This window comes from Carettochelys insculpta, chromosome 18, assembly GCF_033958435.1.
Source record: "Carettochelys insculpta isolate YL-2023 chromosome 18, ASM3395843v1, whole genome shotgun sequence".
Classification (NCBI taxonomy): Eukaryota; Metazoa; Chordata; order Testudines; family Carettochelyidae; genus Carettochelys; species Carettochelys insculpta.
Genome location: NC_134154.1, coordinates 26179043 through 26206693, shown reverse-complemented (window position 1 = coordinate 26206693; position 27651 = coordinate 26179043). Strand labels below are relative to the sequence as shown.

Sequence of the window (27651 nt, the reverse complement as noted above, 5' to 3'; positions counted from 1 at the left end):
ATGAATAAGGACATCCCAAACCAGCGACTTTGGGCAGGATGGTTAATTTTGTGTTTCCATCTACTGAAAAGATAAATCGAGTTCCTTGCAGATTTAACACAGTTAAAAAAAATATCCAAACTAAGCACCCTGCTTACCTTACATCATAGCTTGTACTACCTCCTTCTGTATCTCTAAGGGCTGTTGAGAGACATGCAGGCTAGACAGTCATAAAGGCCCTGAAAATCTCTCAATCCATGTCTTAATTAGTGCATTTTGGGCTAAGGAAAACTGTACAAAGTATGAGCCCAATCCCACAAATCTTATTCGAGTAAGTGATCCTTACCTGTGCAAATACTCACACTGAAGTCAACATGGTTATTCACGTGACAAACTGGCAGAATCAGCCTCTCTTTTTGTAGGCCCTGATCCTGCAATGAGCTTCACATAGATAAGGGGCTCTGCAGGGTAAGAACAGTCCCTTACTGTTTGTACTACAACTGGGCCACCCAATCTCAGAGGTCTCTAGTCTAGATGGCACTGTAATAGAATAAGCACAGCGTAGGGTTTTTTCTGTAAGAAAAGTCAGTATATTTATGGTTTGCTTTATAAAAGTTACTATAATACAATGGTACATAGTATTCAATTCACAAAAATATGAACAAATATATACAGCATGACACATCCACAACAAAACACTTTCTTCAAAACAAGATACATACCGAGGACAGAATCTATATGCACAAAACATCCCTAAATTTATAAATTTGCTTAACAAAAGAGAAAGCAGAAATCCTAACTCTTCAAAGCAGAGAATTTTTTTTAAAAAAAGAACTTTTAAAAAAAAACAGAATTTTCATTTATTGCAAACCATTTTACTTGCCTCCTTTTAAAGGAGGCCCTTAACCTCCACAGGGTGAATTAAAAAAACTGGTTTACAGAACCCATGAAATAGGAAGGAATGAGGGCAGCTTCTTCAGGTTTATTTTTAAAACTGCCAATTGGATTTAGCGTGTCCTTTACAATAATGTGTTTCTTTTCACGTGTACAAATACTACAATTGCAATTAAAGAGGAAATTTATAAAAACAAAACATTAAATTGAAAAAAATCCAGTTGCAGATTTGCTTAAATACATTTTAGGGTGTCTATTAATAGACTGTACATATTTCCTCACTTGAAATAAATATATTTTGCACATTAGGTTTCAGACTGGCAAAAAAAAAAAAAAAGCCCCCACTTGGCATTCTTTTGTCTTCAGTTTCTTAATGCTTCTAATTTCATCTACTTATTTGACCAAAAATATTTATACATAATTTACATTATACAAAGCTTGACACAAGCTGTAAATGCCACCAGCTCCTTTACTTTATGAATTCCTTCTCTCTCTCTCTCTCTCCTCTTTCTGGCATGAGTTAGAGCTGGAACCTTCTTTTTAAAAAGAACTCCAAATTACAATAGTCACTTTTAATAAATTATTTACATGCTCTTGAAGTACAAAGAAATCAGCAAAAAATTTCAACATGTTTCTACAAGAAACAGTGTCTGAAGAGAAGATTCTTAAGTTTGCCTATGTACAGAAGATGCATTTTTTTAAACTTCAAAATCCTTTTTTCCTTAAATTTTATTCTATGTAGAAATGCACGGAAATGATCCCTGAAAAAGGTCACAAAACCCAGAACTGAATCTACTGTCTACATCATCAGAGTTTAAAAACGTTTTTTTTTTCTATTTTTTGTAGAAATAAGCTGTTCTGTACAATATAAATACCTGCAAGATGAGCCCCTTCCCACCCTCTGATAGTTACAGATTACTTATTGGGACCCAACATAGCTCTGGAATTAGAAACTATAAATGTGAAACTGACAGATAAATGACCACGTCAGGCAGGACATGCAGGTTTTTCAAGCAGAAACGGTACTTATTATATATGCCAATTCCCAAAGCATTTACCAACATAACTAAAGCAGCTGAGCTCATTCACGCTTGGGGACAACAATAGGGCTTGCAACGACATTTCCACAGATCGTGTGTTATTTTCTGGGATTGTTTCATGTACCAAGCACACTAAAGTGACCCAGTTTCAGGGGATAAAATTTAACAGGAAACTCATTCAATCTTTTTGTTTGTTGTTAACGTTAAGCCCAAACAGAATTAAGGATATGGTCTTCAATGAAGAGAAACACTTCTGCAAATACCTTCCCTCAGAAGAATGCCTGGCAAGCTTTGATTTTACATCTTCCCATCCTGCAGACTTCCCACATTACAATTCTTTTCATTCATTAACGATGGGACTTTAATAGCTCTGAGAGCACACAGGTGAGCTGTGCTGGCCTTGGGCTGGAGTCTACACATTAAATCCTCTCCACTTTGCTCTCCAATCTCAGGTTGTGTAGAGTACTGGCCTTTGTAACCACAAAGAGTAATAAATGCATAACTGGTACAAGCAGCCCAAATAACTAGTTGCACTGCAGAGTATCCAGACATTGCTTAACCAAGACCGCATAAGTGACTTGCCAGGACCTAGGTGGCCACAACCGATATGCATAAAATGGAGGCCATGCTGCCACTCATTTGATGTCAGCTGAGACACCCTTTGCAGGGTACAAGTCCCATCATCAGATGCTCCATCCTGGCCCATTCAGGGGCTGCTTGGTTCAAGATGGAAGCTTTGCATAGGGGCCTGCAAGCCAAGAGTCTGAAGGGAAAACGCACAAAGCAGCATGAAGTCAGGCATCTAAGCTTGTATTTAGACTCTGAAATCTGTAACCTTTCAAAAGTGCTGAGCGCTCAGCTGCTCCCTTGGAAGCAGTTGGGCACTGACCACTTCAGAAAAGTCACAACAGTTATTTAAGAGCCTAAATAGGGATTTACGAATACAATTTTCAAAAGTGACAGAGAGACTTGCGAGCTAATGGAACTTCGGCGCTTTGCATAATTTCAACCCAGGGACTAATTTTGGTCTATAATTTTTTTAAACCCTGCCCATAGTCTCTACAGGTCTCTGTAATATAGACAAAAGCAATTGCATTGGTCACCCCGTCATCCCTCACAATCCACATAGGTTATAGGAAATATATTGTACATGCAGATTGGACAATGTATTTGTAAGAAACCAACATGGATACATTAATTTCAAAGGATGGAAAGGAAGAAGGCAGATAAATTAATATGAGTTTGGTATTCAGAACTTTAGTTCTGAAACAAAGCTTTAGTGCATTGCTCAAAACCCTTAGACACGCCAACTGGAGATAGTGTGTGAAAGGAGGAACCATACTAAAACAGAGGAATGCTCCCAACACAGCTGTAGTTATAAACAGCTCTCAAAGACAGAAGCCACCTGTGCTTCTAATAAATTGAAGTCTTTGGGTCACAAATACCCACAACTGAGATTTTCAGAAAGCATTTTTTGCAGGCGGGGTGGTGAGGCAATCAACAAAACCAAAGAGAAAAAAAAGAAAAGCAGAGACTGCATGTCCAGCCTCAGGGACAATGTAAGTTTCTTCCACTAGAAATGCAGATAACATTAAGGCAGCTTGTACAAGTCATATGTTCCTACTCCTCTATGCCTTTTGCTGGAAAAAGAAAGGAAATAGAAACATCTACCCCATCTTTCACGCGACATATTGTAATACAGTCCTGGCAAATACATATGCAGTATAAATAACTTCTAAAAAACTCATTTTCAGCATTACAGCTTCTGATCATTGACACCTGACCAGGCAGTGATCATCACAAGACAGAAAAGAGTAGGGAATTCAGTTGTCCAATGAAAAGGGGAAAAAGGATTTTAAGTTACTGAGATAACATGAGCAGGTAATGTTACCTTACAATTTCCCCCCATTCAGATTGGGTTTTTTAACAGCTTAGTACAACTACGTTCCACTTGTAAGCAGAAGGAATTGAATACAGTTTGAAAGATTGATCTGCTTACCTTCCAGGGATCAAATATATTTCAGATAAAAAGAAATACTTGCCTAGGCTTCTACCTCATTTGAAACGGAATCCCTAGTGAAAAGCCAAGGATTTCATTACAATGTACTTATAATGATAAAATATTTTCTAAAAGGAAAGCCAATGTTTTTATTTGGAAGTTATACTTCTTTAAAACTAATTTTCATACTATATGCAGATTGGGATAGATTCTGCTACCCTCACTCACTTTGAATATTGCCTTACTCCATAATTAGTCCTCCTGAAATGAATGGGACTAATTGCAGGTATTACTCTGAAAGCAAGAGTGGCAGAAAATAGCCTGTTAGCAGTAAAACAGGAATTTCAGCCATACAGTGCAGAACAAGCAGTCTGAATGAAAAGTCACGGGGGAATGGGGTGGTTTAAAGGGCGCGGCAGGGGGTGAAGTTGGTGAAAATCAACAGCGGAAACCCAGTGACTGCTTTCTTATAGGGAAAGAAATCTCAGTGCCATCTTCTATGAACAGTTCTAGTAGTGTAATGCTTAAAAGACAGTAAGATTTCTACAGCATAAATGATAACTGTACTGATCCTTTAATTTCCACCTCAGTATTCTTAATGAGAGAGGAACAGATCCACCAGAAATGCAGCTAAGAAAAGGCCATGTACTAAGCCACCTTTTGCAAGTAAGGATTAAATAACTGATTAAGCTTATTAATTATTACAGACTGTGGTATTAAATATTTTTCCCAGAGGGTTATAGAAATATTGATTCCCCCAAAATACCAGCACAACATGTGAAAATCAGAGGCACGCCCACAGTTTTAAGTTTCAGTCCATTATAGATCTGAATGTTTGCCAGCATTCCAGGGTGTTTGGGTTAGAGGAATTGATCAGGCCCATCTCTAATGAAAAGGTAGGACAGTTTACCTATTGTCCCACTCTGGACACATCCAAACATACATACACACACACACACGCGCGCACACACACACACACTCCTGCATCCAAGCCTCTGGCTTGCTCTGTAACATCAACCATACATTTATTTACAGCTTACTCTAAAAAGTCTGTGCAATTTCAGCCAATCAAGCTCCCAACATACCTTTACGGCATTTTTAGCCTCTGCTTCACATTTAAACGTTGAATGTCTTTTTCAAACAACAAACTGATGAGAAAAAGGTAGCAGCATTTACGGAAAGACGAAGGTTTACAACAAAACAACAACAAAAACAGGTACCATTCTCGTACAATGAGCAATGACATAGGAACTGAACAGAGAGAAGCTAGTGTTTGGAATATACTATGTCACAAAGTGGTAGTCGCCTTGTGAGTGTGTTGGATCTGAAGAGGAAGAGCACCGGAAACGTGAACAGTCCTAATATGCATGTGCGCTTTTTGCTTTCACTTGTGATCCTGACAGAAGTGCGAAATTTGCTTGGCTTTCTTCTCTCTCTCTCTCGCTCTCTTTTGGCAAAGTGCAACCACACCTGGTTACTGCAGTTCCAACCCGGCCGAAGGTGCAAGGGTGATGAGATGCCTCAGGGTCAGTTCAGGGTCCCCCGGCAGTTCTCTGAGCCGCACAGACACGGGATTTTTACATCCTCGATAGGGAATTTGTAGTCGTAGGTGATTTCCTCATTCACATTGATGTGCTGCTTTGAGTAGATGACAATCTTCTTCTGGGACTCCACGGTGATGACCTTAGCATAACAATTTGGCTGCAGGGGTGACAAATTGGGAAAGGGGTCAATTTTCTGGCTTCTTTAGCAGTTATCTAAATCAGCTGAGTTGGGACACAGGACAAGTCCTAGGGTTGGGGTGTGGGCCTTGCACTTCTTCCAGCCAAACTCAATTCCTCATGGAAAAATGGGGAATTAAGCCAGAAACCAAGTCAGCCCTCACTTTGCTTTTTTAAGCTACAAGTCATGACAGTTTGCACCGTCCGTATGACCAGCACCCACAGGCTTTGGAATTTCAGCTGGGAAGAAATAATGACTCAAGACACCCAAATTATTATGTATTGAATACACGCAGTCTGCCCAGTACTGAACAGCAGTGGTTCTTCAACTTTTTGAGACCACACAACGCCAAACAATACTTTTTATGGGAAACAACTATGCAAATTTTCTTTAAAAAATTGTTAGACAAAAAACAAACAAACAAACCACGCACCAAACAAAAACCTATACAGCAAAACCAAAATGATATAATTTTATCACGTATCATAGCAATGAAGAAGTAACATTGTATTTGGTCTTAATAAAAGAAAATATATACCATCAGTGTTGCCAGTTGCTATGCTGTCGTATAGATAAGAAAAGACGATTAGAGGAGAGGAGAGGCTAACACAGTGTTACTTGGCCTTGCTGCGTTGCCAGACTACTACCACTCTCACAAGATGTAGAAATAAAATTATGCTTCTGTATTGTCCATTAGTGTTAGCATCTTAAAATCGTTATTTATTGTAAAACTTGGAATTGTTTTTCCAAACGTTCACGGCACACCTGTGAGTTGCTCACGGAACGTAGTTTAAGAAACACTGCTGTACAGAACACACACGAAGGCAGAGTCCGTGCCTGGACGAGACAGACAACCCTGCTCTTACATAAACGCCATATGGAGACTGCTACCACAGCTAGATTAGGGCTCTCTTTTGTCTCAAACACATTTTCTTTAAAGACTGCAGAATAGTCTCTCTCCAAAACCTTTAGATGCAGTTGGGTTTCTGGGACCAAACACAGAGCTGATTATAAATTATGGTAATTTACATCTTCCACTCCCCTCAGACTAGTTCATTATACCAGTCTTGACGCACATCAGCTTATCAGTATGTTAACTGCAGCTCCTCTTAAAACACTGTCACCTTTGAATGTGGGTTCTAAGTACAACTGAGCGTCTGGTTGGTTTATCTGTAACTCAAGGTCAATTCTCTGCAGTACAAGTTAAACATCTCTAATCTGGCACTTTCTTCTCTGGCAATATCTGTAATCTGGCATGATTTTCATGGATGACCTCTTCTGGGTGCAGCCAAGTTTCCCGTGGTCCTATAAAGTTTGTTTACAGCCTCCAGTCCTGGCTCTCAGCGTTCTGCACTGTTATTTAGCTGTAATTTACCCCTAAATGTCTTCTCCGAGCCCAGTGAGCAGTGGCAGCGTTGGTAATACTGATTGACAATATTGACCTCCCATGGTCTGGCAAATTCTCTTGTTCAGCACCGGTCGGGTCCTGAGGGTGTTAGATTAGAGAGGTTCAACCCAGATAAGCAAAATGATACTTACATTGCAGCTATGATTAATAAACCTGGCAAAGTTTCCACACTTCGTGGCATCAATGATGGTGTCGTGGTCAACCCTGAACATGTAACTGCTCCCAATGCCTTCATCCTCGTATCGCTTCTCTCGCATGTCTGCAATGACCTAGAGGACAAACCAATTGTCAGATCAGTGCATTCCATAGACACGGGCAGTAAAGAACTAGGGCTTTACATCCAGTTAGTTTAACAAACACAAAACCAAACTGCCATTCAGGATTGAAAAAGATATTTATGACCCCAAATTTCTGAAGAGAGGACAGGCTTAGAATCCAAAGGGCAAATATTTAGGAGGGGTTTCAAAGATTAGGCACTGAATTTCAAACGGGATTCAGCACCTACTTCCCTTGGACTCTGGAAAAGCTCTGCTTTATAGTTTAAAATGGCCTATGTGTGTGGATTTTAGAGTACTTTAAAATTTCGCTCTTCAACCAGAAATTCGGTCAGGGCAAAACTTCCAGAAGGAGCCTCTGCATGACACGGGCAGAGAACAGCTACTGTTAACAACTCATGCCTCCGAAATCTGCCAGAGGCAGGGCTTGTAGTCACAATGCACAGGAGCAGTGCATAACCTTGAGATATCCTGCAAATCCTCTGGCCAGTCTTGCTAGCTGCAGAGTTTGATTGGTTTAAACACATTGGGTTAGTTTGTGTTGACCTGGAATTACAAACTTTCTCTCCGTAATTTTTTTTCTGTATTGCTTCCCCAAAGGGCCACGGGGTGAAGTGCACAAACAGAGAATAATCCCATGGGATTAGATCATTCTGGGAAAAATCAGAGCATTTCTCTGAGCCTCAAATGTGGACAACAACATTTCAGAAGCATCAGTTGATTTTTGTAAGCAGCTAGTTTGCGGGGAGGGGCTGCAGGGCAAAGCAGTGTCTCAGGAACCCACTGCTCAAATGACCCAAAAGTTTGGACTTTAGAGCCCTTACAGCAATCATCTTTCAAAAAGCAGATGACTCTCTGCCATGTCTCATTTCCTTTAGAGATTGTTTGTTCTTCCAGAACAGTGAATGGGTAGCTGAAGGACTGTGTACATTTATGTCACTCTCTTAAAAAAAAAAAAAAAACGACAAAAATCCTGAGACTATGTCTGGATTTAGTCTTGTTTTAAGAAACCCCGTTCCAGCCTACTTTGATCCAGGAGTCTAAACAACTGCTGTGTTTTGTGGTTTTAAGCACACCATGACTTTGCCACTCAGCATTAAAGTCTGTTGTGTGAACAAAAGTATTTTAAACTTTCTTTGTTAAAGATCGTAAATTGGAATCTTATCTTATCCTCATTTCCACCCACCTGTGACATATCATCCGTGGGATTCTGCAGAATGATTTCACTTTGCATGTTACTCTCAGAAATGGCTTCCAGAGAATAGGGGGCAGGCAGGAGAGCCCTGGAGAGATTCAGGTGCTGCCCAGCTGATAAGCAGAGCGTCCACAGCTGGCAGTGTGTGTTTCTACTGGTGGTGCACATGCCTTGGTGCACATAACATTTATTCCACACATGGATGGAAAAATATCAGAGGGAACACTGCCCAAGATGTACGCAGTTGTGCAGTATTCAAAGCCTCAAGGGATCTTTAGTGTTTGTAAGTTCGCAAGTCGGACAGAGAAGACAAACTCAGCCTGAGGTATAAAGGGCAATGCCACTGAGGTCAGATACGCATGGCATTTATTCCACATTTCACAAAGGACAGATCTTCCACACAGATTTGAGTCATGCCAAAGGCCCCGTGGTCACCCCAGGGGAGATGTAGCTTACCTGTCTGATGTTCTGACCCACATATTCAATCACCATCTCATCAGCTGCAATGGGCTCCATTGCGAAAAGACCCCAGTCATGAATGTGACTCTTGCAGAATTTTAGCTTTTTCTTCCGGAACTGTGTACAAAACAACCCCAAACTGACATCAGCAAAAAAACAAAACAGCAATCTGCACAGCACACCGCACGTAAGACAGCGCACTGGTGATACGTTCCGTGTCATAAGTGTGACATTTCATCATGTTTCACCTGACTCTATAGAGTCAAATCAGACAAACAATTGTTGTTAGCTGTTAAAAGGAGCAAAATCTGGAGGGCAGAGAGGGGAAGATGCCTTGATTCTTGAGTTCTACACCCAGCCCTGCTCTGATTCATTGAATGATCTTGTGCAAGTTGGCAGAAACTTTTGGGCTATATCTCCTTTGCCCAAGTTTCTAATGGCTGGAGTAAGCACACAGTTTTGCGCTATGGCTCAGCTCCAATATGTTCCTTGCTTGCCTCGTTTTGCTTTATTGCCACTGCTGGTCATGAATTAAACCCCACAGAGTACACACACTGACCTCTGCCCCCTGTGTTGGGGCATTAAATCAAAGACAGAACTGCCTCCCGTAATAACACGGACAACAGAACCAACGCCCCATACTGGAGTAGTACTCGCTGTTCTGAAGAGACACTACCACTAAGAGGTGAGAACAGGGTTGTGTGCAGGAATTTAAATACGAGCCTTTTTTTTGGGTGAGGGGGACACAGAAGCTTGCTCTCTCCCCTCCTCACCCCCAGGATTAGCTCACAGTCGCCTTCTCTTCCAGCTCAGAGGGAGTTGTTTGCTGTTCTCCCCGCCCCACCTCAGAAAGAGCTCGCTGTCTCCCCTTGCCCAACATGTGGTCCAGAGAGAGAGAGAGAAGACCACCGCAGCCTCAGGGCTTCAGCTCTCCGGCCACCGCAGCTAGCAGCTCTAGAGCAGGGGCGATACCGAGTCCATTACTGATGTGGGGGCAGCTGGGCCCCTTGCTCGCCCTGCCCTTGCACAAACCCCTGGGTGAGAGGATAGTTCAGTGTGGAAGTCCAGCCCAAACCTTCACTGAGATGACAAACAGGGATGGCTGAACACGGCGGAGGTTTTTGTGATGCACATACTTGTCCTCTAGGACCAGGATGTGCAAAGTGACTATGACATTTTCTAAGTGGGGGGTGCAGCACGATCAGCTGCTGGGTGTCAGGCTCATTCATCTCAGGAAAATGCTGAAATGTTGCTGGTTTTATGTCTGTGTATTCAGACTTACATATGGATTAACAAAGTTTTTACATTCTACACGCTTATTTTCAAAAGGGTTATTTTGCCATATGAACACAACTGACATTTCCATTGCTCTGGATTACATTAGATGGGGGGCGGGGCTGGTAATTGTAGGGACAAAAAGTGAGGCCCGACATAAAATGCTGCTCTCCACTGCTCTAGGAGCTGGGCAAAGACCATCATCTAATTTTCCACAGGCTACACAGCCATCAGATGATAACTAGTGCTGGTTACTACTCATCTGAACTGGACCAGAACCCACAATTTACTGATGAAACCCTCTTTGTTCCATTAACAACCTCCTTGCAGCTAAAACCACTGGCCATACTGAAATAAGTAGCTCTTGTTAAGAGCGACCATACAAGCTGAGGCCAAAGGTCCACCTAACCCACTATCCTGTCTTCCAACAGTGGCCAATGCCAGGTGCCCCAGAGGCAGCGAACAAAAGAGGTAGTCAATGAGTGATCCCTCTCCTGTCATCTGTAGTGCGGCGGATTTACTGCTGTTGTGTCCTCCTGGGTCTTTGGTTCCGGTGATGATAACCAGAAGGCTGCTTGCGTGCATGTTCCCTTATATGGGACCAATAATCTCAGCAGACTTCACGGTTCCCCAAAAACCAGAGACCAGATAAGGACTGAAGACACCCATCCAGGCTTTATTGCCAAGCAAGGTACAAATAATAGTTGCCAAGTATAGCATACTGCACTGATACACTGTACAGATGTACCTGCAGCAATGGACTGACACAGCCAGTGGGAATTCCACTGCCCCCCTAGGTCAGACAAAGACGGTCCCCCCCAAGACATCACCTTATATCCACGTACAAACAAAGCACACCTCACTACTGACACGTCACATTACCACCTCTGATGCTACTTAGTTACCACCCATCACCCTGTACCTCATGGTTTGGTTAGATCATCTCTATCCATCATGCTGCCATTTTAGACCCCTTCTTGAATTTGGGTCTGTACCTGGGAGGAGAAGGTACCAAGGCCTTTTCTAACGAGGTGGTACCTTGTGATTTCAACTTATACCAATTATCGCTGTGTTCTGGGCCTATTACCAATGAGTGTTTTGTACTCTCAGCCCTGCCTGTACCAACTTCTGTTAACAGAGGCCTGCCTCTTGCTCATGGCTTAGCTCTGATTTTAGCCACGTTTTGTCCATTGTTGCTAGGCCGTAAGCCTGAAACCAGGCCTGTGCTGTATGGGCTTAGGCCTTCCATCTTACTATATTACCCATTTCCAGCCTCTGACAAACAGAGGCCAGGGACACCATTCCTATGCATCCTGGTTAACAGCCACTGATGGACCTAACCTCCATAAATATATTTAGCTTTTTCTTGAACCCTGTGAAAGTCCTGGACTTCGGTGCTCCCAGATATATTGCTATGGAGTAATTTTCTTTAACATGGTCAGGAAACATATGGCATCATTGCTCAATTTCCATAATCACCAACTCTGTCATAGAGACATATTTTATATTGGGCTTTGCCCTAGCTCAGCAGTTCCCAAAGTATGTTCCAGTGGAACGCTGGTGTTCCGTGAGCTATTGCAAAGTGTTCCGCCAGTGAAATTGATTAATGGCGGTCTCTTCCCCATTCTCAGGGAAAAAAATTAATTTTGGGATGCAATTTGCTCAGTTTTACAGTTTTGCTCACTGCCAGCTTAGACCTATGGTAAACTGTGGCTCAGCTCCCTGGCTGCAATTTAGCCCTTGCTGGCTGCAGGTCAACCCCTTTCCCCAGTCCCATGCAGTGCTGGCTGAAATTTCCTGGCATTGCACAGATGCGGCTCAACTCCCCCAGCCCCAGCTCAACTCCCCCGGCCCCGCAAGGCTGCAGCTCAAACCCCGCCCCCGGCCCCAGCTCAACTCCCCAGCCCCAGCCCCAGCCCCAGCCCCGCACAGCTGCAGCTCAACCCCCTGGCTCTGAGCAGCTGCGACTCCACCCACCCGGCCCCAGCTCAAACCCCCCAGCCCCAGCCCCACACAGCTGCAGCTCAACCCCCTGGCTCTGAGCAGCTGTGACTCCACCCACCTGGCCCCAGCTCAACCCCCCAGGCTTTGCACAACTGTGGCTCAACCCTCCAGGTCCCGTCTCAACCCTCCTAGCCCCACACAGCCCCGGTTAAAACCTCCCGAATCCCAACCCCTCATATTTAGGATGATGTAACAAAGACGAAGTGTTCTGCGAAGAGCACTGTGACGTCCAAGTGCTCCACAACTGGAAAAAGTTTGGGAACCGCTGCCCTCGCTTATTCCTAACCATCACCCGAGCTGCACTTTCCAAGTTCCAGAATAAAAATCTGGTTGTATTACCTACCTTGAGCTGGTTAAATTTGAGTAGGTCACTGTCACAGCTACCAGTGAAGGATGACAGAAGTCTGCGTTGCTCTGACCTCCTCTCAGAGCCAGCTCGGGTGGAAGCATGAGGTTGGGCAGGGATGCTCATTCCCTGCAAACATGGAAGTACAGGTTCAGGAGTTGCAATTTAAAAAGATCTGAGGCAATTCATTTGTATGCTTCCTAGTGACATGCAGAGATCAAAGCTGAGCCAGTGAAAAATGTAATCCACATTTCCACACAGCCAGTACGTATCTTTCTGCAGAATCAGAATGGGAAACAGTGTAGAAACAACTGGATTAGTTAACACAGTCTGCCCTGGGTAGTGAAAAGCTCCCTGTAGTACATCTTCAACATGGGCTGCTACGTAAGCCAGGTTTCAGAGAATCTGGACTCCTGGGTTCTTCTCCCAACTCTACCACAGAACCAATTGTCTCTGTTGCCCAGTATTTGGTCTCTGACAGTGGCCACTAACAGATACCTGAGAGGAAAGTGCAAAACCATTGTGGATACATACCAATTAACTTGAGCTTAGAGGTAAGTTTCTGCCAAGTCCTATTGAGTCAGTGGTTGTCTGATCCCCTGCAGCATGAGGTCTTACAACCCTCCTACCAAGAATTTTTTATCCTGATATAATTGTGGATGTTCCCATTATCTTTCTTGGCACCTCCCAAAAATTACTTCTATAGGTTAGTTACACTTAATTGCAAAAGAATATCATTTCACCAGTTTTAGATTCAATACCTTTCAATTTCACAGAATGTCCCCCTTGTTCTTTTATCACAAGAAAAGGTAAGTAGGAGCACTTGATTTGCCTTCTCTGGTTAATTTGATTACCTCCATCACATATCCTCTCTCCAGCCACACAGTCCCACTCTCTGAGGCCATGGGTCTGTTACAAGAGTGGGTGGGTGAGGTTCTGTAGCGTATAATGTTCAGGAGATCAGACTAGTTAATCATGATGGTCTCTTTTGACCTTAAAGTCTATGGATGCTTCTACACTCGCAAGTTATTTTGAAAAATTTTTCCAAAGAAAGGTGCTCTTTCAAAAGGTCACGTGGAGCATCTACACACACAAGGTGTTCTTTTGACAGAATGCACCACTCCTTTCGAAATTCCTCTTCCTTTCCCGTTTCAGGAAGAGCGCCCCCCCCGCCCCCCTTCAAAAGCTTCTTTCAAAAGAAAACGTGTGTAGATGCTCCGCAGGCCCTTTCTTTCGAAAGAGGAGTCCTCCTGGGGCCTGATTTTTCAATCCCTGGACCGTTCTTTTGAAAGACTGGAGGCTGTGTGGATGCTCTCTTTCGAAGGAGCAGATCACTCTTTTGATCCACTTTCTTTGTGTGTGGACGCCCTCTTTTGAAAGAAGTTATTTTGGAAGGCCGTGGCTACACTGCTGCTCACGTAAACAGGGGCCTTTGAAAAGGATCCCCAGACTCTGAAAGCCCCTTCCTCCCATTTCGAAACGCACGCAGCTGCCATTATGCTAATGAGGCACTGCCAAAGTGGTTCATTAGCACACCCCTTTCTTTCAAAAGATCTCTGTAGTGTAAACGTAGCCTTTAAGTCTTCAGTCTCTCTTCAGACACAAGGCTTTCCATTTCTCTAATCTTTCTATCACACCTCCTTGCCCTGAGACATGATACCTTGGTATTCGCAGCTCTAATAAAGTATTTTAGCTCTCTATATAAACCAGGTTCCTTAATCCTCAAAGTATTTCCAAAATGACAAACTAGACATATACAGAAGGATCACTTCAGTTCAACCACCATAAAAAAGCCCCTGCAATGGCAAACAACACAGCAGCCATTTTGAGAACACCAGCAACCATACAGAACAGTTTATGAGAGGAGGTGAAGGGCACCATATACCATTCTACCAACATGGACATTTAAGTAGGCTGAATGCATTCCCCTTACTAGAATTTGGCCAGGCCACAGAGGGAAGACACCTTCACTCTGATAGAAAATAGTCTGGAGGACCTTTAATGATCTCAAAACAATAGAATCTTTGTTTTATTTCTCCCCAGAAAAGCAGTACTTCCAACAGTGGAAAGCCATACAGTGGCACAGGTGCAGTTCAATCTCAGAGAGGAGCATTACTAATAACGCCTTTCAAGACAGACAAAATCCAATTAACACAAGGAAGCAGTCAGCAACAACGTGCTTACTTGAGTATCAGCCGGAGGCTCCTCTGCAAATGCACGACTATTGTTGAGGTATTTAAGTTTGTCCTTCTTATCAATTTTGTAATAGCCTTCACTTCGTGCACAACCTGTAACGTGTTCCCGCATCCCATCATCCCGCTTCTTCTTCTTCGGGGTAGAAAAGCTAGTTGGTGGAACTAAGTTAAGGAGAAATCCAGCTACATGTGGAAATCAGACCACAAAACACTACTTGGTGTTTGGTGCTTATAGTCACAAGGACAATTCCAATGCCTTCAAGAAAAGAGGAGTGAATTTAAGACCATTTGCCACTAGAGAAGTAAACATCTAAATATCAGGTAACTGGACTCCAGAAAGGTTTGCATATTTTATTGTAGGTTTTAGGAGTTGGCAAATTAAAGTGGTTTCAATCTCATGAATCTGTGGTAACCTGTCACTTGCATTTGGGCATCTCAGTCTACTTCCCTGTGGGCATAGGACAGCACTGCCTCTGGCACTAGTTGATAGTCTCAATACATGGGCCAGGGACTGTCTGGACAACAAAGACCAGACTAATCGGCGATCCAGTTGAGTTGGTCCTTCAAGGAAAGGATGGAACAGAGTGGAGTGGGACAAGTTAGCACTGCCATTCCCATCTGTACATGATCTGAAACAACGTCAGCCTCCAGGACCAACAATCTGGTATCTTCCACGAGTTCAAACAATTCAATGTTTTTTAGTGTACGGGGGGAAAGAACCCTAAAACATCCCCATGTCTCTACATGCAAGACAGACATTATAAAGCTCTGGGATAGCAATATACACTAAAACACAAAAAAAATAAAAATACAATGAAACAGAAAGGTGCATTCATCACAAAAAAATTTCTTCTGGAGATGACTTCCGTGAACCACATGAGCACGGACCAAGACAGCAGCCACCTGAGTGCCTGGCTAAGCAGTTTGCTGTGTGTGTGCTTTTAATGACATCTTCCACCCACATGTAATGGTCCTAGAACTTCCCTGCAACTTCTCAAACGGTGGTCAATATACCACATACATAACACAACACTGAAGAATCATCACTTGATTTAGCACTAGAGAGAGCAAGGAGACGTTCCCTCTCTCGCAAATTATACTCCTGATTAGCCTCAGGGACTCAACTCCCCAGACCTTCACAGGGGCAGAATCAGGCCCAAGCAGAGATTCCAAACCTCATTCTGGACTCCTCATTGGCCAAACGTAACTCGGGACTGGACTGGTTAGAATATTAAACCCCTCCTCTCCCTGATATTGGCCTATGTAGAAAATGGCACTGTGCAACGCTTGGAGCTGGGGATGGCAAAAAAAAGGTTACATTCTCCATTCTGTCACCAATCTGATCTGATTCTGGATGACAAAATTCACTTCGCTTTGCCTCAGCTTCCACAACTGCACAATAATGATTTTTCCCCCCCTCATACAAAGGTATGGGAAAGATTCACGAGTATTTGTTGAGAGCTTTGAGGTCCTAGGTCAAAGTAATACAGAAGGTCATAGTATTATAATATCACAGCACACTGCTGTTGTAAGCAAGACATGAGAAGTAATTCTTTCGCTCTACTCTGCACTAATTAGGCCTCAACTGGAGTACTGTGTCCAGTTCCGAGCACCACATTTCAGAAAGGATGTGGAGAAACTGGAGAAGGTCCAAAGAAGAACAACAAAAATGACTAAATGTCTAGAAAAAATAACCTATAAGAGAAAATTGAAAGAACTGGGTTTGTTTAGCTTGGAAAAAAGAAAACTGAGAGGGGTTGTAATAGCTTTCAAGTACCTAAAAGGGTGTTAAAGTGGAGGAAGAAAACTTTTTCTCCTTTCCCTCTGATGACAGAACAAGGAGCAATGGGCTTAAATTACAGCATGAGAAGTTTAGGCTGGATGTTAGGAAAAACCACCTACCTGTCAGGGTGCTTAAGCACTGGAATAAATTGCTGAGAGAGGCTGTGGAATCTGTATTGTTGGAAATTTTGAAGAGCAGGTTAGACAAACATCTGTCAGGAATGATCTAGATGGTGCTTTGAGTGAAAGGGGCTGGACTCAATAACCTCTCAAGGTCCTTTCTGGTTCTCGTATTCCAACATTTAAAACAACCACTGCAAACAGGTTACAATACATATGACTATTTTATGTCTAAGCAGCTATAGAGTCTATTACTGTGTGTGTTTAGCTGCTTCATTTAGAGATGCTGGTTATTTGCAATTTTAAATGCATCACACATAATTTGCTTACTGAAAGAAACTGATTGGCAAACTTCTAGCCAGCTGCATGGCTAGACATTACCAAGTCAAATATAGACTTTTTATATATATTTCTAGTGGAAACAGTATTTTTATTTTTAACAAAAATTGCTGCATGTGCAGCTGTTAGAGCAAAAGAAAGGGAAAAATGAAACTGAGCAGACCTAAAAGTGATGCTAACTAGTATATTTTAATAACCCACGCTGAGAATGAAGAAATAAGCAAAAGATTACTTTAAAGAAGTTTCATTTACTACCTATAGCTTGGATCACTAACACAGGTAAGTGTTTTTCAAAACAACTGAACTTGACAATATCTCATCAAGAGATGACACACTTCACAAATCTTGAAAATGACTTTTCCCATAACAAAATCTCCACCAGCCAAATGACACAGCCTCCCAATAAGTACGCATTTAAAACGTACTTCAAAAACAATGTAAACACACATCTGTATTTAGACTGCAGCAGTTACACATGACTGTGTTCACTTCAGAAAGAAGGAATCTGTGTTGAAGTAGAATTCTGTTGTCTGATTGGAAGCATATGTCCACAAACGTGCATGAAACACATGACCTGATAGCTCTATCCAGTAATACTCCCTGTGGGTATATGACCTCTTTTTAACATTATAGGATTGAAGCAGAAGGTCTGTAATTACAAAAACAAAAGGCCTGGAAACTGCCCTTCAACACTGTGCTTGATGCCTTGTTATAAGAAATCCAGTATTATTTTTATAAAGTCACCTTACAATGGAGTAGGACCAGATACACTGATGGGAAGCTACGGATGGTTGTTAACTGGAGTAGAAAGTGATCTTAACAACTGGCACTAGAACTGTGTCTTAACAGGAGGAATTTGTCTCAAATGTCATCATTACGTGAATTGCCAAATACATCTCTCTCCTCCTCTTCCTCCATTTCTGGGACCATCATTCCTACCCTTGACTAGCAGCGCAAATAGGGTGGTACAGTCCTCTATGCCACAGCAGCAAGATATTTCTAGCCAGTACAGTGCACCAGAAAGAGGCAGGAGGAGTAGAATGGCAGCAGCTCCTCTGCTGGGGCTGGACCTTCCCAGCCCCATCCTCCAGTGGGGCTGCTGTGCAGATGCAGGAGACCCAGCGCAGAAGGTCTGGGGCGGCCAAGCAGCCCTACCATCTGCTCCTTTTGTTGCTGCAGTTTAAAAACCACAGAGGGAGAGGAACATAAGCTCCCCACCTTCAGGAAGGGGCCAAAGATCATGGGGAGGAGAAGCATGGCGGAAGGCAGGGAGGATTCACGTGGAGAGTCACATGAGGTCATATACCCACCCATTAGCTGCTGCCAGGCCCCCTACCAGTAAGGAATGGGTTCCGCTTCCACCATTGTCCTCAATTGCCCAGTTTTCCCCTCCTTATCGCACCCCAACAAGTGAAGTAGACACCAATTATTTAAATCTTATATCATTTACTTTCTGAGGAGGCTGACAAAGGACATTCAGCAAAGTGGGTTTCGTGAAGACCTCAAACCAAAACACTAAAAAGGGCAGAGGCACAGTTAGCTTTGTCCCCTTTCTGGATTTTTTCCTAACAATTAGAAATGAATTTCAATGCTATTACATAAGCCATAAAAAAAGCAGAGAACTCAAGTTTAAGCAGATGCCCTACCTTTAAATCATGTCTGTTGGAATGGAGAGAAATAACAAAGAATGAAAAATGCACGTCTGCCTGAACCTTGAATTTCCCACCTTTTGTTACAGAGTTCCATTAACATTTTTAAATGAAGTGGAAATTATATTCTACACATAATTAGAAGAGATGGGCTATTTTACCCCACTTGACTGTATTAGCATTAATTCCTACAGGGGGAAAAATTAGGATTAAATCAATAAAACAACACGCTGCGTCTTCCGAGGCTACATTATACTTCACGTACAATCCAGACCCTCAATGTGAAAGGATATAAGGATGGTATACCCAGAGGGTATCGTTGAGCCAGTCCATACCATTATCTTGCTGTAACAAGCGATCGTATGTGATACACATGAACTTGATATCTTCCTCATCTATTCCTCCATTCCAAATATCATACAAAATGGTCATCTCCTCGAACTCAGATCGGGGCCTAAATTGGGGCCGATGTGGAGAACATTCAGGGGAAGGAATCACTGGGATGTCCTCAGGTGTCTTTTTCTGCCTTCGCCACTGCCTTTTAGATTTCACACGAGCTTCCTCCTCTTTGAAGTCCTCATTCCACTGATTCTCGAGTTCCTTGAATGGAAGTTTCTCCGCGATCGCCTCCGGAGTTATCTTCTCATGGAAGCTGTCGTTCCGGAAGTCTAGGGTGACTGCTTCAGGATCCTTCAGTCCATAAAGAGTATCAGGATGTCCACCCAATAACTCTTTGCTCACAGCACTTTCAGTCAAGGCCACTGGGACAGGAGGAGGCTCTGAAGTTTTGCTGGGATAGGCCTCCAATGAAAGCACCGAAGGAGGTGACCGTTTCGGTCGACCTGGTTTCCGTTTGATGGGCACAGAGGAAGGTGTAGGAGGAAGAGATACAGTAGGCGCTTCGGGGTACAGCAAAACAGATTTCATGGCTACCTTGCTCTCCTCTGTAGATGTCTTTGCATCCACTGGAAGGCATGGCAGGCCTGCTACAGATATTGGCTCATCAGAGGGCAAGTCTACGTCTGTGTGGAAATCAGCTTCAGGAGGGCTAGCAAAGGGAATGGGGGAGGGAACGCTATTCACGCTGACCATTATGGAAGCACTAAGAGGTTCTTTAAAACATTTCTCATCTAGCTCATCTTCTGATGGTTTCTTGCTAGACAACAGGCAAGGGAGGGCTGCACCAGGGTCTGGGAAAGTAGGTGTGAAATTAAAATCCCTCCCAGGAGTCCGAGGAATGCCGCTATTAATCCCAGGGGATTGGGATGGATATGAAAACGGGCTGCCTGGGACTTGAGGGGAACTTAAAGTCAGACTGCTGCCAGTTAGGGGAGCATCACTGCCAGGGGTGGCTGGAACAGTGTCTGTACTCTGTGACTTTGTAAAGCCGAGTGAAGACTTGGATATAATATCCCGCCCTGGAGTCCTAGGAAGCTCCTCTTCCAGAGCTGTTTTGGTCACAGGTAACTGTTCAGGGAAATTTTCTGGAGGGATTAAAGTTTCCTCTTTATTAGGTGTGGATGGAAGGGGGAGCATAGACGGTGGCACCTTATGAGCTGGAAAAATGGGAGTATCAGAATCCGAATGGACCACTATGTCCCGTCTGGGAGTCCAAGGCAGTCTCTCCTCCTCCTCTGCTGAGGATAGTAGTTTTCCTGTAACTCGGGTTTCTAGGCCACTATCATCAGACTTAGTGAAGAAGCTGCTCTTGCTGAGTGGAGTTTCTTTAAACGCCCCTGTTGGTGCAGAGGGACAGAAATTCTCTTCTTCATGGTGAGATTCAGACTTTGGACCCTCTAGTACCTTTGGCTCCGGCTCGATAGCCAGTTCAGACTCTTCCACTGAGGAGAAAAGCAGAATGAGATCTGTTCAGTTGCTAGTCAGTTCCCAGGGTGAGCATGTTAAAGATATTGGCATTACAAAATTGGCTCATATCCACTGGGAGGCTTTAGAAACTCTGCCACCTCCCATTGTAGAGGGATAGAGAGGAAAGCAATTAGAACCCTGAAGCAATCACAGATATCCAGATAACCACCAGAAAACACATTATTAACTTGGGAACTAGCTATTCTAGAGGCTAGAACTGAGATTTCCTGCTTACAAAGCACTTTGCTTACCAACCCTTGGCTGGCTTCTTAAAGCCATAAAACAGATTTGCGAGTAATTGAGGAAAGGCTGTTAGAAACCAGGGTGCGATAGCCTCCAGCTGTCCTTATTTATTTTTTAGGATGTGGTAAATTGTCAGCCCACAAGAATGGCAGAGAGCAAGAGGGAAGCGTAATACGCTTGAACATAACATGAATAAAATGAGAGACTGCTGGAATGAATGCGGATACATTCAGTTGGTATCACTGAGGAAATTTATATCCTGCTCTAACCATAACCCTCTTGTTTGTCTGTATTTTATTTACCGCCGTAGGGCCGAGGGCCAAAAGGAGCCACCACTCAGTCTATAAGACAGCCCGAAATAACATTTTCAAGAGGAAAAAGGAAGGTGTGTGGAAATGACTGTCCGATTGCAGGGTTTGCTCTGGTCTATGCCATGGAGCAAATGTAGAACAGGGATTCCTGACCTTAACAGGATGGTCTGCCTCATTTCATTGGGATATCTTAGTAGGAAGCAGCAATGCTACTGCTAAAGATTCCTCCTGAATTCTAATATGCTATCTCCAATGACGATTCTCCACACCTGAGCCACCTTCCCTGGGGCAGCGTGCAGCTGTCTCCAGAATTTATCAGAGACTCTCCTTCAATCCCCCAAGAACAAGAGCCTGTTTGAGGAAAAAGTTCCTTCTTTGCCCCAAGAGGTAAGTCTATGGCCATCAGAGAGCTTCCAGGTCCCAGGGCATCCAGGAGGGAATGGCTGAGGAGGGGCCAGAGCTCCAGTCCCACAGTGGTGGTGGGTGACAAAACTGCAGCCCACCAGCATAATCTGATTGCAAACTGTGAGGCATTTTGTTGACGTTGATCGTCCACAGGCACCACCCCTGCAGCTTCCATTGGCTGCAGTTCTCTGCTCATGGCCAATGGGAGCTGTAGGAAGTCCCCACAGCTCCTATGGGCAGGGAACAGAAAATCATGGCCACAGGGAGCTGCAGGGGTGGTCCCTGCGCATGGTCAATGTCAGCAAAATGCCTTGCAGGCTGCAGTCTGATTACCCTGATAGGCTGCTTGCAGCCTGCAGGTTGCCTGCCATTGCTGTGGTTTGCCAAGATTTACTCATCCAGTCCTGTCATAATAACCATTTTTAAAATCTCTTTCAGGTTGTCCTCACACGGAACACACGACTCTGTGAATTTAAGGAACCCACATCAAAAGACCAATTTCCTCCTCCTAGCAACACTGGGAGAAATGTTTATTAACAAGGGAGCGAAGTGGACATCCCCATTGTAGGTGGGAGACCTAAGGTAGGTCTGACATTCCACTGCCCTCAAGCTCTGTTAACCATCTCATTCCATCTCCCGGACACACAGCTCCTTTAGAGCCAGAGCACTGAAGGAGCCATTTCCTGGCTGTAATATTTAGAGCCTACAAGGCACTCTGTAGATTAACTCTGAGCTACCCCATTGGCCACTTACTCATTCTTTCACTGACACACATCCAAGGGTATGTCCACGCTGTGATAAAACACCTGCAACACTGAACCTTAGAGCCTGGCTCAAGTGACTCGGGCTCATGCTGTGGGGCTAACAATAGCAGAAGAGATCTTCAGGCTCCCAGGGGAGCCTTGGTTCTGAGACACAATCCCCTCCATCTGCCTGTGTGGAGTCCCGAAAACCAGGCTTCAGCCTGATTCTGGACACTTACACTGCAAGTTTACAGCCCTGCTGCCCAAGCCACTGATCTGGCCTCTGAGATGCAATGCCACAGGGTTTTTGATTACAGCGAAGACATGCCCTAAGTAAGACGCTTATTTTCCACGACACTGCCACTAAACTGCCATAGGATAAGCAGGCTGGGTGCAATGCACAGAGCATTTTCAGTAGCACAACTCCAGCTGCAGAACACCTTCCTGGATGATCAAGAGCTCGATCTAGACCTCTGTCCCCAGTGAGGACATTTCCAGGATAAACCCATTATTGGGAGGATAAGGAGGAGGAAAGGACAGGACAGGCCCCCAAAATACATGTAGTTGGATACTGTGAGAATATTGTACTTTGAAACTACAGTGACAGGCGATCAAATACATTAACACACTATACCTGCTACACATATAGGGGAAGGCTGTAGCTTTACTTCCTGGTCTCTCTCCACAAGCACCAAACCTTCAGCACCAGCAGTTTCCTGTGGCATTTCACAACTTTCATCCTGTTGCTTGGTTTCTTCCATCTCTTCCTCTTTTACTCCCATAGCTGGTGCCTGTAGGTCCAAGCTGGTTGCATCCATATAGTCTTCTACTGGAAACAGCTCCAGGATGGTCTCTTTTTCTTCATCTGCTAGTTCATGACTAGCAGACTCAGGCTCTACTTCAGCAGCTATGGCTTCTCTTTCTTGGTCATCAGCTGCCACCTCTTCCTCCTCCTCCTCTTCTTCTCCTTCCTCCTCCTCCTCCTCTTCATCTTCCTCTTCTTCCTCCTCTTCAGAGTCAGAACTCGACTCAAATTCTGAAGAGTCCTCACTTTCATCAGATGATTCGGCTTCAGCTTTGGAAGATGAGGGACTCACTACATCTGCAAGGATGAGATATTATTACTGACCTTTTATGACTTCATTAAACAACCACATGAAACCAGGGAAATTAATTCCCTATATAGTGTTTTGGGGGCTTCCTCCTGATTTTAAGGGTTTCTTTAGACCGGGGTGTCCAACCATTTTTTCATTGGGGGGGGGGTCACATGATAATTTTTTACATGTTCTGGGGGCCGAACACAAAGTAGCCCCAAACCTGCCATCCCCATCCCCAGGCTTAAACCCTCACAGCCCCAGACCACCGCTTCCCCAGCCCCCAGGCTTAACACCTCCACCATCAGCCCCAAGCCACCCCCAGACTTAACGCCCCCCCCCCAACCCCAAGCCAACCGCAGATTTAACCCCTCACCCCCATCCTGCAGCACCCACAGCCCGACACCCTACACCCCACCCCTGGTGAGTCACTGGAGCCGCTGCCAGAGCTGCACCGCCAGGGCCCCAAGCGCCATGCGATCCTTGCCAAGCCTCCCTGTGCCAAGCCCCAAGCCAGACCAAGCCCCAAGAGCCACATGGCCACCTTTTAAAAATGGTGCCACTGCTGGCTCCATGATCGGGATTACAAGACTCTGGGGGCTGGATTCTGGCCCGTGGGCCACATGTTGGACACCCCGGCCTTAGAGAAAAATACGACGCATTTTACATGAAAAATCACTATGGGAAAATAGTCTTTCTTGAATGATATAAAACACAAATGGTTTTCCTCGAAGCTCTGTGCTCTCAGAGGAGAGCTTCTAGGGAGCAGAGGAAACTTCGGTGTCTGCGTGTGAACGAAGCACATGTGGGGACACTATTCTCTACACTGTTAAAGATGACAACTGGGGCTGGAGGATGGGGTCCAGGGATGTACAATATATTTTAAAGTTAGGGCTGTCAAGAGATTTAAAAAATTAATTGTGATTAATTGCAATTAACTGCAGGGCTGCTGGTGTACCTGTGGCTGTAGATGGAGCTCTGCACTCCAGCTGCCCTGGCCAGGGGCACCCCAATAGCCCCATGGCTGCGAGCGGCTGGGGCACGGAGCCCTGCTGGCAGCTCCAGCCGTCCATTAGGGTGCATTAAAGACTGCGATCAATGCATTAATTTATTTAACGCCTTAATTCTGCCCTGCATTAATCGCAGGTGTTAATGCACGTTTAGTGACTCCCCTATTAATAATCAAATTTCACTCTCAAGTTTTTGATTCGGTGAGCTCTTCTTGTTTAACCCAGAGCGGTGAACTCCAATATGCACAGAGGTACAACCAGTCTAATGACAGCCACTCTGTTGCACATATTTAGGTGGGAATACAAGTTTAGGAACTGGCCTAAAGGGGAGCAATTCTACTGTAACAAAAAGGCGAAGCTCAATCAGAACTAAAGTTCGCTTTGTTTCTAGTAAGACTGCCTACCTTCTTCAGAGTCCTGCTCATCTTCCTTTTCACTCGTTTCTACTGTTTCTTCATCCTCTTCCTCCTCCTCCTCTTCATCAGCATCTTCCTCCTCCTCTTCCTCGTCCTCCTCCTCCTCCTTTGGCAGTAAATATTATAAGGATCACTTCAGAAAAAATATACTGACTCTACGTACTGGCTTTACTAAATAAATCAATATCTCAAACGACACAGCAATGAAAGCAGTATACAATTAAAAATGGAGAATAATTCTGGTTGCGCAATTTACTGGGCACCATGGAAGATTCTCCAGAGTTGCAGCCCAATAAAATCAAATACAGTAAACGCGTTCACATCTGGCAGCCCTGGGACCAGGAAGTTGCCAGATATTCAAATATTCTGGATAACAGAGGCATACTTAGCAATGAATTACACTAAAGAAAAACAAGATTAGATATTAAGAAACAAAAATATATGCAGAGTACTTTATTTACCAACAATAGTAGTATTGTACCCTGTAAACATATACCATATTTGCTGTATTTGTTTACATTTACTTTCACTATACTGTACTTATGGGAAACGTAATTAAAATTTACTTCCGATTAAAATGCTGGTTATTTGGGAGTTCTGGACAACAGAGTGCCCGCTATGAAAGGGTACACTGTATAAGGCCAATAAACATATGGTGTTTGCCCACCTCTGAGTTATGAAGTTTGCAATATTATATACAGTGGACAGAAAAAGGAATTTGCTTAGAGCTGATGAGAAAATTATATCATCAAATAACTGGAAAAGTAGCCCATATAATTTTATCAAAGCTACTCTAACGACACTTATGAATAAGTCTAGTCCAGTGATTAGAGTTTTATAATTTAATTATCTGACACATCAGGTGAAAATACCTTGCCTGGTGCTGCTTTCACCAACACTCGCTCTTCCTCCTGCTCGTCTTCCTTTTCAGAACTGGATTCTTCTTCTTTACCTGAAGTCTCGTCTCCTTCTTCCCCTTCACTGTCTAGCTCCAGTGGTCGTGCTGGTCTCCTTCGGAGGCCAACCGCTTCTGCATCCTTCTTAGACAGGTCTGAAGTAACATCAGACATGTCTCTGTCCCTTTCAGACTCTGGAGGAGTGGGAGAGAAGAGGAGAAGGGAACTGAAATCAAAACATCATGAAGTGAAGGGACTCTACTATCATGGGCAAGCTCATAACATTATTATTCATAATACTACAGCCACGATCAAAGACTGCAATCAGGATGAGGACTCCACCATCCTATGGAGAACATAAGTCCCTACTGTAGCCACTGACTTTGTGGGTGATCGGGGGGCTCAAACACCCACAAAAAAGAGAAGAGGAGTGGTCAGCAGCACCCGGGAGCCAGGAGGTGGCAGGTGCGTGTACACAAAGGACAGAAAGAGCCACCAACCCCTACCCTGAAGAGTTTACAGTCTGACAAGGTGAAGTACAACAAATGAACAAGCAGTATTTTGGATATCAGCCATATCTAGCAGCTCTCTACATCAGTGGTTTTCTGGTGTGCCCGGAGAACTGTCTAAATGTGCCACGAAATTTCATCAATCAATCTTAGCAGAGCCACCATCAGAGGAAATGGCAACCCTGCAGGAGCCCATTCACACCGGGAGGCAGCTGAAATGCTCGGTCTGAAACAGCTGGCGGTAAAGAGCAGTATACATCTGTCTGCCTCTGCAGGGCTCGTTATGGCCTGCTCCCAACCAGACTTTTCTTCCGTATTACTCTGTCAACCTTATCCAGCTTATCAACTTGATTCCTCCTTGAAGGGCTTGCGCACTAGGCCCCAATCCTAGGACCAGGCCTCAATCTGCCCTTTGTGCATTGATTTAATGTTAATGCTTTGTAGGCTGCAGACTGACTACCAGCCTTCTAGCCTGTCTTTGGTCCGAAATTTGGAAAATGGCAGCAATGATAGGGTTAAATGCCGAGGCAGCCAAAGAACAGTTCATTGCCACCCACAGGGGTTGAGATTCCCCATGGAGAAGCCAGAAGGGGCAGTAAAAGGAGGGCAGAAAGCTGCCATCATCAGGAACGGCCTCCTCCTCTTCTGGGCTCCTTTTATTTTTACTGCAGGTATTTGCAGAGTGCAGCAGGAAGCACCCCCTAAGACCAAGCACAAAGCCTTCATCATTCAGCAGAGACAGAAAACAATGCCTAGAGAAAGCAGGACCAACATTTGGGGTGTGGTGCTTTTAGAATTTCTGGATAGCTCCCCTCTCTGGGAGTTTTGGCAAGGCCTTGTCCCAATCAATAGAAAGGCCCTCACACTAGATCTAGTGGGTTTATTCTGTCTAGTTCTGACCTGGTTTGCTGCTGAAGAAGTGAGAGATGCGGCCAGCCTCAGAAAGGGAGTAAATTTTGATGTGCGCATCAGAATAAAACCCAGCAGAAGTAAATGTAGGGTAAAAAGGGGGTCTATTATGGGGGAAGAGTAAAGGTGAGAAAGATGTTTCCCTCTCACTACATGAAAATTGGCGTATGAATAAAAATATGCACATTTCAAAGATGCTTTAGAAAAGTACCTCATGCAACCTATCAAATTTAATTTTACAGTCTGCTGAATCTATGTATCCTATTTTTGTGTATGTATCATTCTTGTACGTGAAGTTAGAAATATGAAGTGCAGATCTAGATCTATTTATAATTCTAAAAGGTGTTAATGAGGATCATTACTGATGCCCTGGCAACCTGATGGCTCAGTGATCAACCCAATAACCTGCAAACAGCCTTGTTCATCCTGTAAGCCCAAATGGTGACTGGTCTAGAAAGACATGTGACCATACCAGCAGGTACTAGACTCCATTTTGAACCTGGTAATTTTCCATAGAAATGAGAGATGCCAAACAAAGGATTCCTGCTCGGGGGAAAGTCTATTTAAG

General features: G+C 44.0%; 1 protein-coding gene across 2 annotated transcripts in view; it reads right to left on the bottom strand.

Annotated features, from left to right (window-relative positions):
- Positions 1-57: 57 nt before the first annotated feature.
- SETD1B (SET domain containing 1B, histone lysine methyltransferase) overlaps positions 58-27651 on the bottom strand; it is a 77403-nt gene continuing 49809 nt past the window's right edge. The window contains exons 10-18 of one of the 2 annotated variants that reach the window (XM_075012590.1): positions 25642-25859; positions 24758-24875; positions 22884-23351; positions 18975-20522; positions 14781-14947; positions 12594-12725; positions 8969-9088; positions 7174-7311; positions 58-5613 (exon numbers count right to left, since the gene is read on the bottom strand). In XM_075012590.1, coding sequence (XP_074868691.1) covers positions 5440-5613; positions 7174-7311; positions 8969-9088; positions 12594-12725; positions 14781-14947; positions 18975-20522; positions 22884-23351; positions 24758-24875; positions 25642-25859 — 3083 coding nt within the window. In that variant the 3' untranslated portion in view covers positions 58-5439. The remainder of the gene's footprint in view (positions 5614-7173; positions 7312-8968; positions 9089-12593; positions 12726-14780; positions 14948-18974; positions 20523-22883; positions 23352-24757; positions 24876-25641; positions 25860-27651) is intronic. The other variant, XM_075012591.1, reaches the window with a different exon arrangement.